This window comes from Hypanus sabinus, chromosome 19, assembly GCF_030144855.1.
Source record: "Hypanus sabinus isolate sHypSab1 chromosome 19, sHypSab1.hap1, whole genome shotgun sequence".
NCBI classification, from domain to species: domain Eukaryota; kingdom Metazoa; phylum Chordata; class Chondrichthyes; order Myliobatiformes; family Dasyatidae; genus Hypanus; species Hypanus sabinus.
In genome coordinates, this window is record NC_082724.1 from 31,644,476 (window position 1) to 31,661,634 (window position 17,159).

Genomic DNA, 17,159 nt, shown 5'->3' on the forward strand with positions numbered 1-17,159 from the left:
ACACCCTCTCCTGCATTATTGCTCAGGCCACATATGTATTCAGAATCAGGTTTATTATCACCAGCATGTGACATGAAATTTGTTAACTTAGCAGCAGCAGTTCAATGCAATACTTAATATACAAGAAAAAAATCATAAAATAAAATAATGGTAATATAAGTAAATCATTACAATATACATGTATCGAATATATTTTAAATTGTGAAAAAAGCATATACTATATATTTTTAAAAAGTGAGGTAGTGTCCAAGGGTTCAATGTCCATTTAGGAATTGGTTGGCCAGAGGGGAAGAAGCTGTTCCTGAATCGCTGAGTGTGTGCCTTCAGGCTTCTGTACCTCCTACCTGATGGTAACAATGAGAAAAGGGCATGTCCCGGGTGCTGAAGGTCCTTAATAATGGACAATGCCTTTCTGAGACACTGCTCCTTGAACATGTCTTGGGTACTTTGTAGACTAGTACCCAAGATGGAGCTGACTAAATTTACAACCCTCTGCAGCTTCTTTCAGTCCTGTGCAGTAGCCGCCACATCTCTCCCCTCCCCCCCCCCCCCCCCCCATACCAGACAGTGATGCATCCTGTCAGAATGCTTTTCATGGTATATTGATAGAAGTTTTTGAGTGTATTTGTTGACACAAAAGCTCTTCAAACTCCTAATGAAGTATAGCCACTGTCTTGCCTTCTTTATAACTGCATTGCTACGTTGGGACCAGGTTAGATCCTCAGAGATCTTGACACCCAGGAACTTGAAACTGCTCACTTTCTCCACTTCTGATCCCTTTATGAGGATTGGTATTTGTTCCTTTGTCTTACCCTTCCTGAAGTCCACAATCAGCTCTTTCGTCTTACTGATGTTGAGTGCCAGTTTGTTGCTGTGACACCACTCCACTAGTTAGCATATCTCACTCCTGTACGCCCTCTCGTCAACACCTAAGATTCTACCAACAATGCTTGTATCAGCAGCAAATTTACAGGTGGTAACTATGCTGCTATTCCTACTCTGCCCAGTATGTGGACCATGTAGCAATTCTGAGATTATTACTTTTTTTTAGTTTATATCCCCTACCGCGATAGCTTTGCCACTCTTTCCTGCCTTCCTGTGCAGCAGACACCCATAGTGTCCTGATCTTGACTACTGTTGTGTTCCCCTGATGAGCCAAGTTCCTCCAAGTCTCCCATAATCTTGGTGTTCCAGTCAGTATCTGAAAGTCTACGTCATTGCACTTCCTCAAGTGAAGATGCTGCTTTATTTACAGTATATTCACTTGGTAATTAGGTGTAGGCTTTATACCTAAAGCAAAATGCCCGAAATTGAACTTTAGAAATAAAGGTTTAGAAGAACAAAAAGCATTTCCCATATGTAGCATTTGCAGTAATGCAGTCGCTAACTTAAAAAAAATAGCAGAAGCATGAAGTTTGGAGAGTAATAGAAGTGTTCAGTTTCCAGTTTCTTCATGTTGATTGCAACAACAAAGTTTCTTTGTGTAGTAATTTTTGTGGATATCACAGTGACAATCTCAGAATTAATTGCTGTTTGGGCCACACAAAGAGACTGAATTCTCCAAGGATTCAGACATGTATTGAAACTTCAGTGGACTTAGATTTGATCCTTTCCACTCTGAGTGTTCACAGACTAAGCTTAACAAGCTTAGCCATATTTGATGGCATTGTAGATGCAAACCACCCTTTGTGAAATGAAGCATCAGCTTCCTACAGTGTAATACCTTCAAGCAAAATGAGGGAGAAACTAAAGTGGAAGGCACCTGGTTGTATGGATCTATTTGTAATTTGTTATTCATTAAAGGAAGAACAGGGGACAAGAATGACTCCGCATCAAGAAGCTTTGAAGTAGGGAAAACAAAGTCTTCTATTCAATCTGGCACTTAATGGAACACATATGACATTGACTCATAGCTCCAGCCTGCCTCAGAAGATGGTGTTTGGCATATCATCTTCGGGAGATAGCATGTTGTGAGAAAGGCAGCACCCTTTATTAAAAAAAACTAATTATTTCATGCTGTTCCTGCTCTTCATTGTGGGCCTCAGTACAACCACACATTATTTTTGGCACAGAGCTAAAATGATACTGCCACCCAGTCAGAGCATGGTCTATGGAATGGGATACCCCTAAAACACCTGTTCAGTTTTAAAGCACAGTCTCCAAAGTGTATGAAGGTACTACCTTCTGGCATGGGGAGAAAACATAAGAAATAGAAACAGGATTAGACTAATTATCTCCTGCTGCATCTTTCAGTAGAATCATGGCTGATCCTTTTGGAGACCCACACTACTTATTCTTGCCGATGGCCCTAGAGTTAGTGAGAATCCTTTTTGATGTTCTTTCAAAATGTTTATTACAACATTCCTACTAATGTATTGACATTAGCATTGCGAGAGCAGCACTCTCATTATATCGAATGCCTACACAGTAATTACCCATACCAGCATTGGCCCTGATTTATCGCTATGCTTAGAGCCTTAATGTGTGCAATGGCAGACTGGATTAATAGCAATGTATGACTTTGTTGTCCACATACAACATCCATTGAAGGGTTTATTTGGCAGAAGCTTTCTTGCAAACACATGTGTTCAATTTTTATGTGAAGTTATTTCTCTTGTGTTTCATTTAATATGAAGCGACACACTCTAAATCTTGTTGAGAAAGGAAGAATGGATTGATTCATATAGTTGATATAGTTTGTGTCCCAGGTAATACTTAATTTATTTTTAGGTTTAGTGAAGAAGTCTCTCTTTTACTTTTCTGTTCCGCATGAAGGGAATTTAATGTGTACATGAATGTATATTTCGGGTAATATGGTCAACCTGTTCAATCATTTGTTCATTAAAGTGGCACATCACATTGAATTTCTAAATGCCACAGCAAGGAAATGTCATTAATACCTTAACACATGCATATCATCTCTTGAAAATGAATCAGTAAATATCTCTTAAGATTTATATTTTGAATTGCTCAGTAATTGTTCTTACAATTTCAGGTCACCATTTTGAGCAATAGTTCACACACAGTTGTTTGGTGGTCAGAGAGATTTGTTCAATTCTGTCTGTACACTGGGTTAATTGTGAGTATTGAGCCACTCACCTTCCTATCCCATACTTGAAAAGCCAATACTGTAAGAATGGTTTAGAGATCATCACCTTTGAATCTGACGAATGCTGTGTACTATTCTCACCATTCTCGATGGTCGTCCATCTTCTCTCCATTTAGAGTGCAGTCCAAACACACCCGTGATTTGCTACTTTCTAACCTTGGTATTTTTCTTTCTCCCTTCCATTCATCAAAATTCATTCAAATCTCAAGACAACATGTTTTTATGTGTTGCCCTGACAATTTATAGTTGTCCGCCCGCTTTGTTCATTTCCCATTCCACTGCTGATGGGTCCAGTAACTGATTGCTGGCAATTAAGAATCAATGTTGGCACAACCCTTTCCTTGCCACCCAGTCTCTCCTGTTCACCTCACACCGACCCTCCCTTTGCCCTCTCTTCTCTTATCTTCTCCTAAAACTAAATAATTGAGTTTTCCAAGCCGACTGCATCCTGCCTGTCATAAAACAATCACCCCCTCTTAAACAGCCCACTGCCTCATCCAGTTTGCCAGCCACAAGCAGTCCAAGCCTTATCATCAATTCAAACTACAGTATACCCTGACCTCTTTTTATTTGCATCTCCTCATAAACTGAGTATAATTATCATCATAGAGAATGTGATTCAAAAGTAACTCATGGGAGGAGGACAAAATGAATGCTTTAACAATGTTACTGCAGCCACTGTGTACCATTATGTTTTGAAGATTCACAGATGTCTGCATATTGCAAAAACAAATTGCAATTGGAAATAGTCCACTGGAACAGTTACAAGTCTGTAGCCACACCTCCTGCATCTTTAAGTTTGACCTTTGATTGATACACTTGCACTTCTCAACTATTTTCTCAAGATGCCTGTGTGTTAAAATACATCTTTTCTTGGGAAGCTGCATGTGTACATCATGAAAAGCACAGAAATAGCTACACGCTTTGTGAAATAAGTTCTCATCATTTCAGCAAACCCAAGGGCTTTCAAATGTTCTGTAATAAAACTAAAATTGTTGTTTTCTTTTTTTTCCCATTTGCAGGCCCTGTGGTCATGGAAGCAAGATCATGCGGTTGATTCTTGGCAGTCAGCAGTTTGTGGAGCATTTGCAGGTGCAGAGGATTACATAATATACTGAAAGGGCTGGGAGAGGGAAACCTGCCAAAAAACAAGTTAACTAAAACATTCTTCTAGAATTCAAGTGGTCGTTTAGAAATATTATTAAGAGTTGGGCAGGTCCACAAAACAGCAAAGTTTCAAGTGAAGGTGCTCAGTTGAAGGACAAGCAATTTGTATTTAACAAACAATTTGTACTTGACAAATTTGAGTTGTGGGAAAATAGAAGCTGTCAGTCAGGTTTCTGAGTTTGTTAAAAGAATATTGGCATATCTTACATTGAAAAGAGAGAGAAAGGGAGACTGACCGACCTTTGCTGGGTCTTCAGTTGTGCAGCTGTCTGCTCCAAACTGGTCTTTAGGGCTTTAAAGTCATATTACTAAGGGCCCATGATTAACAGTTCATGTGACAGGTTTGACAGAAGTGTAGATTAATTAGGGTGAGGAACACTGAGGGTGCCACTGTGTGGATTTTGCATGAGGGGTGAAGATAAGTCATTTGTGCAGAGCACGGCTACAGGACACAGGCACCTGGGCTATCCTCAGGCACGATGTAAAATGGAATTATTTGGGACTGTGCTACTGTTGAATCCTTAGCAAAGCCTTTTTCTTGTTCCTCTGCTTCAAATTTTCTCCTGAGATCTTTGCTTGCAATTAGTTTTTTTTTAAAGTTAACTGGTACAGCAGGAATCTATTATTCTGTTTAATGTAGTTTGGAATTGTAAACCCAGCCAAACCAGCCCATTGCATTTGACCAGCTACAGGTTTGGATTGATACTGTTCTAATGTACATGGCTACTTGATTGAGACAATTTACACTTGTCCCTTTGCCGGCTTCTGGTTACTAATGGCCTCTTAATTTTTCCCACCTTTTTAGTCAAGTAAAGGAAGATAAAAATAATGCAAAATTTTACAAACAAGCGACTGATTGACTACACTGATTGATGTCCTCATTCCTATGCCTGCCTTTTCATTAGCTACATAGAACAGTCCACGTTCCATGCATAGAAACATAGAAAATAGGTGCAGGAGTAGGCCATTTGGCCCTTCGAGCCTGCACCGCCATTCAGTTTGATCATGGCTGATCATCCAACTCAGAACCCTGTACCTGCTTTCTCTCCATACCCCCTGATCCCTTTAGCCACAAGGGCCATATCTAACTTCCTCTTAAATATAGCCAATGAACCGGCTCAACTGTTTCCTGTGGCAGAGAATTCCACAGATTCACCACTCTCTGTGTGAAGAAGTTTTTCCTCATCTCGGTCCTAAAAGGTTTCCCCTTTATCCTTAAAGTGTGACCCCTCGTTCTGGACTTCCCCAACATTGGAAACAATCTTCCTGCATCTAGCCTGTCCAATCCCTTTAGAATTTTTTTCGTTTCAATAAGATCCCCCCCCCTCAATCTTCTAAATTCCAGTGAGTATAAGCCTAGTCGATCCAGTCTTTCTTCATATGAAAGTCCTGCCATCCCAGGAATCAATCTGGTGACCCTTCTCTGTACTCCCTCTATGGCAAGAATGTCTTTCCTCAGATTAGGGGACAAAACTGCACACAATATTCTAGGTGCGGTCTCACCAACTGCAGTAGAACCTCCCTCCTCCTGTACTCAAATTCTTTTGCTATTATTGCCAACATACCATTTGCCTTTTTCACCGCCTGCTGTACCTGCATGCCCACCTTCAATGACTGGTGTACAATGACACCCAGGTCTCGTTGCATCTCCCCTTTTCCTAATTGGCCACCGTTCAGATAATAATCTGTTTTCCTTTTCTTGCAACCAAAGTGGATAACCTCACATTTATCCACATTAAATTGCATCTGCCATGAATTTGCCCACTCACCTAACCTATCCAAGTCATCCTGCATCCTCCTCACAGCTAACACCGCTGCCCAGCTTCATGTCATCCGCAAACTTGAAGATGCTGCATTTAATTCCCTCGTGTAAATCATTAATATATATTGTAAACAACTGGGATCCCAGCACTGAGCCTTGCGGTACCCGACTAGTCACTGCCTGCCATTCTGAAAAGGTCCCGTTTACTCCCACTCTTTGCTTCCTGTCTGCCAACCAATTCTCTATCCACATCAATACCATACCCCCAATACCGTGTGCTTTAAATTTGCACACTAATCTCCTGTGTGGGACCTTGTCAAAAGCCTTTTGAAAATCTAAATATACCACATCCACTGGCTCTCCCCTATCCACTCTACTAGTTACATCTTCAAAAAATTCTGTAAGATTCGTCAGACATGATCTTCCTTTCACAAATCCATGCTGACTTTGTCCAATGATTTCACCTCTTCCCAAATGTGCTGTTATCACATCTTTGATAACCGACTCTAGCATTTTCCCCATCACCGATGTCAGACTAACCGGTCTATAATTCCCTGGTTTCTCTCTCCCTCCTTTTTTAAAAAGTGGGGTTACATTAGCCACCCTCCAATCCTCAGGAACTAATCCAGAATCTAAGGAGAAGTTATCACTAACGCATGCACTATTTCTTGGGCTACTTCCTTAAGCACTCTGGGATGCAGACCATCTGGCCCTGGGGATTTATCTGCCTTTAATCCCTTCAATTTACCTAACACCACTTCCCTACTAACATGTATTTCCCTCAGTTCCTCCATCTCTCTAGACCCTCGGTCTCTTACTATTTCCGGAAGATTATTTATGTCCTTAGTGAAGCCAGAACCAAAATAGTTGTTCAATTGGTCTGCCATGTCTTTGTTCCCTATGATCAATTCACCTGTTTCTGACTGTAAAGGACCTACATTTGTTTTGACCGATCTTTTTCTTTTCATGTATCTATAAAAGCTTTTACAGTCAGTTTTTATGTTCCCTGCCAGCTTTCTCTCATAATCTTTTTTCCCTTTCCTAATTAAGCCGTTTGTCCTGCTCTGCTGGTCTCTGAATTTCTCCCAGTCCTCAGGTGCGCCGCTTTTTTTTTGCTAATTTATATGTTTCTTCTTTGGACTTGATACTATTCCTAATTTCCCTTGTCAGCCACGGGTGCACTACCTTCCCTGGTTTATTCTTTTGCCAAACTGGGATGAACAATTGTTGTAGTTCATCCATGCGATCTTTAAATGATTGCCATTGCATATCCACCGTCAACCCTTGAAGTATCATTTGCCAGTCTACCTTAGCTAATTCTCATCTCATACCTTCAAAGTTACCCTTCTTTAAGTTCAGAACCTTTGTTTCTGAATTAACTATGTCACTCTCCATCTTAATGAAGAATTCCACAATATTATGGTCACTCTTACCCAAGGGGCCTCGCACGACAAGATTGCTAACTAACCCTTCCTCATTGCTCAATACCCAATCTAGAATGGCCTGCTCTCTAGTTGGTTCCTCGAGATGTTGGTTCAGAAAACCATCCCGCATACGTTCCAAGAAATCCTCTTCCTCAGCACCCTTACCAATTTGGTTCACCCAATCTATATGTAGATTGAAGTCATCCATTATAGCTACTGTTCCTTTATTGCACGCATTTCTAATTTCCTGTTTAATGCCATCCCCAACCTCGCTACTAACTGTTAGGTGGCCTGTACACAACTCCCACCAGCGTTTTCTGCCCCTTAGTGTTATGCAGCTCTACCCATATCAATTCCACATCCTCCAGGCTAATATCCTTCCTTTCTATTGTGTTAATCTGCTGTCTAACCAGCAATGCTACCCCACCTCCTTTTCTTTCCTGTCTATCCCTCCTGAATATTGAATATCCCTGGATGTTGAGCTCCCATCCTTGGTTACCCTGGAGCCATGTCTCTGTGATCCCAACTAAATCATATTCATTAATAACTATCTGGTAATGCTCCCCCAACACTTTCCTTTCTATAGTACATTGACGACTGCATTGGTGCTGCTTCATGCCCCATGCTAAGCTTGTCAATTTCATCAACTTTTCCTCCGACTTCCACCCTACCCTCAAATCCACGTGATCCTTTCTGACATCCACCTACCTCTGTCTCCATCTCTGGAGACAAACTGTCCACCGACATCTTTTATAAACCTGTATCACCTCTCACCCTGTCTCCCAGAAAATACTACTTCCTTTTCTCAGTTCCTTTATTGTCACCACATCTGTTCCCAGGATGTGGCTTTCCTGTCTAGAACATCAGAGGTGTCTTCCTCCTTCAATGAATGGGGTTTCCCTTCTTCCACCATTGCTGCTGCCCTCATCTACATCTCCTCCATTTCCCAGACATCCGCACTCATCCATCATGCCACTGCCTTAACAAGCATAGAGTTTCTCTTGTCCTCACCTACCACCTGTGTGCATCCACATCCAACAGATCATTCTCCACTATTTCCGCCATCTTCAGTATGATCCTACTAGCAAACCATCCTTTATCTCCCTCTAATTCTCAACCTTCCACATAGATCTGTGATTCCCTTGTCCATTTGTCCCTCTCCACTCATCTCTCACCGGGTGCGTATCCCTGCAAGCAATAGAAATGCTACATTTGCCCATTTACCTCCTTCTTCATCTCCATTCAGGCTTCAGACAGTCCTTCCAGGTGAGGTAACACTTCACCTGAGAATCTGTTGGGGTTGTCTTTTGTACCTAGTGCTCCTGTTGCAGCCTCTTCTACATTGGTGGTGAATCGGGGTGGGGGGGGGCTACTTTGTCGAGCACCCCTGCTCCATCCGTCAACAGTGAAATTTTCCCAGTGGCCAACCATTTTAATTCCTATTCCCATTCCCGTTCTGACATGTCAGTCTGTGGCCTCCTCTTTTGCCACAACAGGGCCACTCTCAGCGTGGAGCAACAACTCTTTAAATTCCATCTACATAGCTAGGCTCCAACATCAAAGCATGAATATTGAGTTATCTTTACAGTAAAGAAAAAATTCCTACCCCTTCTTCCTTCTTCTATTCCCCATACCTCCCCACCTCCTGGTGTCCTTTCTTCTTCCCTTTCTCTCATGGTCCACTTTTCTAACAGATCCAGCTATCCAACTTTTTACCTTTCCCACCCACCTGGCTTTACCTGTCACCTTCTAGCAAGTCCTCCTTCCCCTCCTCCTACTTTTTTGTTCTGGCATCTTACCCCTTCCTTTCCAGTCCTAAAGAAGGATCTAGGCCTAAAATGCTATATGTTTATTCATTTCCATAGGTGCTTTAGTTTCTCCAGTGTTTTGTGTGTATTGCTCTAGATTTCCAGCATCTGCAGAATCTCTTGTGTCCTCATTAGCTGTTCCTTTGTCATTTTCTCAGTCAATTGTCCAGAACCGCTGGAACTGATCAACACTTGTTTCCATGACTACTCCAGTTCTATTATTTTGTGTACTTTACCAGCTATTTATTATTCATTGTTCTCAGTATTGAAGTTCTTCAAATGATTGAATATTTAGTTGATGTCAACTTTGTCAGTTTGCTTAAAATTCTTGAAGCGTCAAATGTGGATTGCCTTGTAGTTTACTTGAATCCAAAAGGAAGAAGTTTGCAATGTGGCAGGATATTGTTTCTGATTTATTGCATATGATTCTGTGACGTATTTTAAAAATAGTCTTGTGCATTTCATTTAATATTTCTCTCAAAAATTCATGATTTTCATTACTTATTCCTCATCGCTTGATATCTTGCACCTCTGAATTACATGTTTTAATTTTAGTGTACAGTCTGCTGATCATGAGATGTGAATTGGAAATAGGTTTATTGGGATTATTTACCGGCGGATTGCAATTGAAATTGTTTTTAACAGTCACTGGAAAGGTTTTATGTTTTTCTTCTCCCAAAAGACTTTTTTTTATTACTCGCGCTCAATCATGAAAGAAATGACACCACAAATAGTGTATTTTCCAATATTTTTTATTAGTTTCTACATAGAAGAATACAGAGTACATGCAAGTGTATATAAAATGTCAGAAAAGATATTGAAAAAACCACCAGTTACATTATATATCCATTCATAATAACAATTACATTACCCCGTATTCATATAAATTAATCAATAGTTATATTAAACTATACTAATTTATTACAAAAGAAAAAAAAATCTACCAAGACCGAAGCTGTTCATTAAGGAGAAAAGAAGTTAAATACCTTCTTATATAATAAAAATTAATGATAGCCAACATCTGAGTTTAAACAATGAATTGAAGGTTTTGAAAATAATTCAGAAAAAGTCTCCACAATGTTTGAAAGTCTTGACGAGAATCAGAAATTGAACAATGAACCTTCTCTAAATCTAAACATGACATAACATCGCATAACCATTGAGCATGAGTAGGAGGAAGAACATCTTTCCATTTAAACAAAAGTGTCCTAGCTGTAAGAGAGCTAAAGGCCAAAATATGTAAATGAGATGCCTTCAACTTACTATCTTGTCCTGGATACCAAAAAGGGCTGTCTGAGGGTTAGAAGTAAACAGTTTTTGCACAATGATGTCCCCAGTGAAAGACTTAGCTACTGGCCTGAAATCAAATATATTTGATTTAAAATAATTGTGCATATCCAGTAACAAGCATCCACTAACACACAGTAGGGTTCCATACAAAGCACAGAGTCTGTTTTAATGTACATTAACGTGGTACTTCTGTGTCAATATTCAACTAATGTGCATAATTCATAAAGGTTGCTTTGCCAGTTAACTTTAATGCTTGACCTCTTGAGGAACTGTGTACATAATTCAGTAAAGAACAAATTTTGTTTCATGTCTCGTACACTGAAGATTTTTAAGGCCATGATCAGATGCAGCACTTGTAAATGACATTTTAATATTATGTATGATAATATTGGCAATTGGGCTGTAGTAAAGCACAGACTTCAACATATGATAGTTCACTACTTATTGATTTAGTATTCATTTAGAGCATAGATATTAAACAGGCAGGTGTTGGATCAGATTTACAGTTGTCATACAGTCTTTGTAAAATGCAACAGTTCCAATGTTTCCCTTCAACTCATTAGAAAATATTAAGTTCTAAATAACATTTCACTTATAGCAGGCTGTCTTTTGTAATTACCTCATTGTTAACTCAAATAGAAATAAAACTTGTTACAAGACATTAAGATCATAGCTCCAGGTGGGAGATGACCCATTTGACTGTGCACAATTTGATTCATTCCACCATTTAAACAAATAACTGGGGACTCTTATTTATCTTATGTTGGTAGGTGGTTGTTCCTTGGGATAACGGAGCACCTGGCATTTCAATGAAAAATTAATGAATATCCCAGATTGCTGTCACTTAGTATAGTTTGTGGGCTAATCAATGAAGGCAGAGGGTGCCTGCTTGAAAACCCCTACATGTCAGCCCTGTGCCCCTCCCAACCTCGAGCAAATGCTCTTGACCCATTGGCACAAGGAATATTAACATCTTATCCTGTGTTTTTTTTTATTTTTGTTTTTCTTTATGATCAGTTTAAGTAGTTCAGAGTCTCCTGTTGCTTGAGCACTGCTAGAAGAGAAAATAATTGTACAAGCCAGTGGCATCAGCTACGGTTAAGCCATTTGGTGTTGTCAGCATGAGATGATATACAGAAAGTAACTTTACGTAGTAACCTTCAGTTGACACGAATGTTTAGGTCACCATAGGAGGCTTCACTGCGGAAGGATTTTGAAAAGCTGAAGGGAAACATTGGGGGACAGTATGACATCTGTAAATCTGATCCACAGTACAGCTGACTAATCCTGCCTTTTTAACATCTGTGCTCTAAATGAACACTAAATCATTAAGTAGTGAATTATCAAATGTAAGTCTGTGCCTGTCAGCATCACAATTGCCAATATTATCTCACAGAATATTAAAATGTGATTTTCAAGTGCTGCACCTGATCTTCAGTATAAGAGGCATGAGACTAAATCTGATTTTAATGAATTACGTACACAGTTCCTCAAGGGGCAGCTTGACATTTTTTCCGAAGATTGTTGTGGCTGTTGTTAACAAAATTATCCAGCAATAGCTTTATCTGTTATTGGTGCAATTTTTCTGCACTTCCCTGCTGTTTAAATATATTGATTTTCCTGGTGTGGTGTTAATTTGGAGTTTAAGATTAAAGTAAATAAGCGGTATGAAACTCTGATGCCACCTCTGAACCCAGCTAGATAACCCCACCCCCCATCTCACCAACGAATTTTCATCACTTCATGTTGGAAAGCAGAATATCATCTCAAACACAGCTGTTGTGTTAAGAGTCAATATATAGCAGATTAGCCCTTAGTGGTGTAGAATGACACATCCAATAGAACCTTTATATGTGACATTTCTGTAAAAGTTAGTCAAATAAAGAAAATAGGGCTCTACTCTGAATTTCCTCTATATTCTCCCAATCTTCCTTCTGTTACTTTTTCCATTATTTCTTGTGCTTTCTGCTCTTCATTATGCATTCCTTTATGACTTCAGAGAAACAAAAAAATAATTTGATATGCAACATTTGTGAAGAGGAAGATGAAACAATCACCCCCCCCCCCCCCCCGCTTTCCCATTAACAGTTCTATTATTTCATTTTCGTCGGTGATGTTCGGTACAGGATTAGGAGGAGTATCCATGTATGACAATAATCTTTTATGGTAAAATTATTACTGGCCATGATGACAGGTGAATAATCTCTTCTGCAGTGTCAACAAGACACTGGTTTCGACTTCAGAAGAACTCGCCTCACTCACACCCTTCTTTACATTGGCAGCATTGCAAGCAAGCAGTTCCAAACTCCTGGGAGAGCACATCTTGCACAGCCTCTCATAGTCCCAGAACATATCATAGACAATCATTAAAGCTTACTAATGCCTCTACTTTTGAAGGAGGATGAAAAGAGCCAGACTACGTACATTTACAGACTATTCACATTATTCTACAGATGCACAGTGGAGAGCATCCTAAGAAGATGCATCACTGTATGATATGGAAACTGCAGGCAGGAATGTTCTACAACGGGTAGTCAACACTGCCCAATGCGTCATTGGAACCAGCTTACCCACCATCAAAGTTCAAAGTATACTTATTATCGAAGTACATATATGTCACCAAACATAACCGTGAGATTCATTTTCTTGTGCGGATACTCAATAAATCAATTATAGAATAACAACCGTAGTAGAATCAATGAAAGACTGCACTGACTTGGGTGTTCAACCTGTGTGCAAAAGTCAACAAATGGTGCAAATAGAAAAAGAAAGAAATAATAAATATTGTGAACCTGAAATGAAGAGTCTTTGAAAGTGAGTCCATAGGTTATTAAAACATTTCAATGATGGGGCAAATCAAGTTGTAAAGTTATCCCTTTGGATTCAAGAGCCTGGTGGTTGAGGGGTCATAACTGTTACTGAACCTGATTGTGTGAGCTCTGAGACTCCTGAACTTAATGGCAGCAGTGCGAAGAGAGCATGAGCTGGGTGGTGGAGGTCTCTGACGATGGATGCTACTTTCCTGCGATAACTCTCACTGTAGATGTACTCACTGGTGGGGAGGGCTTTACCATGGTGAACTGGGCCATATCTACTACTTTTTGTAGATTTTTCCATTCAGGGCATTGGTATTTCCATACCAAACTGTGATGCAGTCAGACAATACACTCTCCATCACAAAGTTTGTCAAAGTTTTAGATGCCATGCTGAATCTTTGCAAATTCCTGAGGAAGTAAAGGCACTGCCACACTTTCTTTGTTACTGCACTTGCGTGCTGGGCTCAGGACTATCACCAAGGAATTTAAGCTCACTGACCCTCTCCACATCTGATCCTCCGATGAGGACTGGCTCATGGACCTCTGGCTTCCTTCTCCTCAAGTCAATAATCAGCTCCTCAGTCTTGCTGACAATGACTAAGAGGGTGTTGATGTGGCACCACTCAACTAGATTTTCAACCTCCCTCCTTTATGTTGCTTTGGCCTACAACAGAACACACAGACAGAAACGTGCTGGAAAGGGGCCAGTAACATCATGAAGGATCCCATCCACCCTGCTGATGGGTTGTTTATCCCATTCCCATCAGGGAGAAGGCTACAGAGCATCCATACCAGGACTACCAGACTCAAAAGCTGTTACTTTCCCCAAACAATAATGTTCATCTACATCTCCACCCAGTAACCCACCCCTCCACACCCCCAACCACCACTACTTCATAATTTCCTGTCAGTCACCTTGTGTACAGACACTCCTGTTCCCAGCGTCATTTATGGACATAAATCGAGTATATAAGTTTTTTCAAGTATTTATATTGTGTATTTTTTCATTATTATTGTGTTCCTGATCTTAATTGTGTGTTTTTTTGTGTTTTATCAGAACTGTAGTATCTCATTATTTCATTCTCCTTTACACTTCTGAAAATTTCATTAAACAATCTTAAATCTTAAAGAAATTACCATCTGATATCTGCTGTGTTATTCACCAATGTCAGATGAGAGTTGTAGTAAAATCAAGATGAATATTTAAACTACTTATTAATTTTGCCAGTATTAATTGGCAGTGCAACTAAAAGTGTTTAAGTCATTTGTTTTATCATCAATTAATATCAGAGTGTTTGATACAAAAAAAAACTTTGAAACAGCTTAGAGTATAAAACATTGGTTAGACTGTCTTAGAGTATTGCTATCTGGTCAGTGCAGTACAGGAATGATGTCTTTAAGATAGCAGATGAGAGATTCACTATGATGTTGCCTGAAATAGAGGCCTGTAGTATAAGAGGCCTTTTAGAGGTTTGTAAAATTGAGGGGAATAAAAAGTAAGGAAGGAGAAATTTAATAAAGATCTAAGGGTAGTTTTTTACGCAGGAGGTAGTGAATATTTGGAAGCCAAAGGAGGTGGAGGTGAATTACAACATTAAAAAAAATAGACAGGAGAGTTGTTTTAAGACCAGATTTAGAATTTTGACATTATTCCTATGACTACACAGCCAGAACTGCACACAATACTCCAGCTGTAGTCTCATCAATGTCTTAGATAGTTGTAACATGACAACTTAGCATAATGTCCCGAACAATGAAGGCTGGTGTGTCATGTCCCTTCTTCAGCACTTGGTCTACCTGTGTCATTTTCATGGAATGTTACTTACTTACTACTACTCATTACACCACTGTCGTTTAAGACAGGAATGAAGGTCCTCCATCTCTGCTGGTGTTCAGGACTTTCTATCGGTTTTCAGTACTGTCATTAATGCAAATCTTGAGTGGTGACTCAGGAATACCATTACGCTGAGATGTAGAAAGATTCTACATTACTGTTTCCATAATAATTTTGTTTTACTAGTCATGGTTGTTAGCTCTGAGCTGAACCCCTGAACCTGGAGAACTAGTAGACCATTCTTAGTTCTACCCTTTAAGCTTTTTGGCATGGGAGACCCTACCAAGAGCCAAAAGTGTAAAACCATCCTCAGGTCTTATCATAATAAAGATGCAAATATTTCTGCCAGAGCCCAGTAATTTCTTCCTTGCTTTCATAGAATGTCCTGGGATACATTTAATCTGGCTCCAGGAATCTATCCACTTCTATGTGTTTTAAAACCACCAGCACCTTCTATTTTGTAGTGTGGATAAGTTTCAAGACACTCTCTTCACTATTTTCCTCCCTGAATTATCAAGCTTCCTTATCTTCTTCACATTAAATACAAATAAGAAATATTCAATTAAGTCTTTCTCTGTGTATTTTACTCTACACATGGAGCTCTATTCTCAAGTCAAGTCAACTTTTATTGTCATTTCGACCATAACTGCTGGTACAGTACATAGTAAAAACGAGACAATGTTTTTCAGGACCATGGTGTTACATGACACAGTACAAAAATGAGACTGAACTACGTAATAAAAAAAACACAGAGAAAGCTATACTAGACTACAGACCTACACTGGACTGCATAAAGTGCACAAAAACAGTACCGGCATTACAATAGATAATAAACAGGACAGTAGGGCAAGGTGTCAGTCCAGGCTTCGGGTATTGAGGAGTCTGATAGCTTGGGGGAAGAAACTGTCATATAGTCTGGTCATAAAAGCCCGAATGCTTCGGAGCCTTTTCCCAGGCGGCAGGAGGGAGAAGAGATTATATGATGGGTGCATGGGGTCCTTCATAATGCTGTTTCCTTTGTGGATGCAGCGTGTAGTGTAAATTGTCTCCCTAATGTCCCTTTTACCTTTCATATATTATTGGAATCCCTTTGGGTTCTCCATTACTTTATCTGCCAAAGCAATCTCATGTGCTCTTTCACGAGGAAATCTGCAGCTGCTGGAAATTCAAGCTACACACACAAAATGCCAGTGGAATGCAGCAGGCCGGGCAGCATCTATAGGAAGGAGCACTGTCGGTGTTTCGGGCTGAGACCCTTCATCAGGACTAACTGAAAGAAAAGATAGTAAGAGATTTGTAAGTAGGAGGGAGGGGGGAAATCCAAAATGATAGGGGAAGACAGGAGGGGGCGGGTGAAACTAAGAGCTGGAAAGGTGATTGGCAAAAGGGATACAGAGCTAGAGAAGGGAAAAGATCATGGGACGGGAGGCCTAGGGAGAAAGAAAGGGGGAGGGGAGCACCATTGGGAGATGGAGAACAGGCTAAGAGTAATGAGCAGAGAGAGGGGAAAAAAGGAAGGGGGTGCTCTTTCTGCCCTTCTGATTTCTCTTTTGTATACTCCTACATCCCTTTTCCATCTCAAGGGATTTGCTTGATCCCATCTGCCTACACCTGATATTTGCCAGCTTTGTCCTTCGTTCTAAGAGGAACATGTTGTTCCTGAACTCCCCTGTCTCACTTTTAAAAGGCCCTTTTCCTGTTTAAACTTTTGACATCAAAATTAGCTTTGCCCTAGTTTCAGACTTTAACTTGTGGATTAGTCCTGTTCTTGTCCATGACTCTTTTAAAAACAAGAGTAATGGCACTGGTCCCAACATGCTGCCCCATTGACACTGCAGTTATTTGCCCTGACTCATTTCCCAATAGGAGGTCTAGCATTAGCTCCTCTCTGATGCGGCCGTCTGCAAACGTTTCTATGTTACTTGTGAAACTTTCCTAGGTGTACTTAA

The 17,159-nt window shown here is 40.1% G+C and overlaps 1 protein-coding gene across 11 annotated transcripts in view; it reads left to right on the plus strand.

Annotated features, from left to right (window-relative positions):
• slc25a26 (solute carrier family 25 member 26) overlaps positions 1-17,159 on the plus strand; it is a 252,743-nt gene that overhangs the window by 197,588 nt on the left and 37,996 nt on the right. For 7 of the 11 annotated variants that reach the window (XR_009506807.1, XR_009506804.1, XR_009506805.1 and 4 more), the window contains 2 exons: positions 2,996-3,079; positions 4,132-4,201. Coding sequence is in view for 5 of the 11 variants with exons in the window: in XM_059944284.1 (XP_059800267.1) it covers positions 2,996-3,079; positions 4,132-4,201 (154 nt within the window). In the remaining 6 variants the exon portion in view is untranslated. Of the gene's footprint in view, positions 1-2,995; positions 3,080-4,131; positions 4,202-13,013; positions 14,414-17,159 lie in introns of those variants that run through there. The other 4 variants (XR_009506808.1, XR_009506806.1, XM_059944285.1 and 1 more) reach the window with 2 other exon arrangements.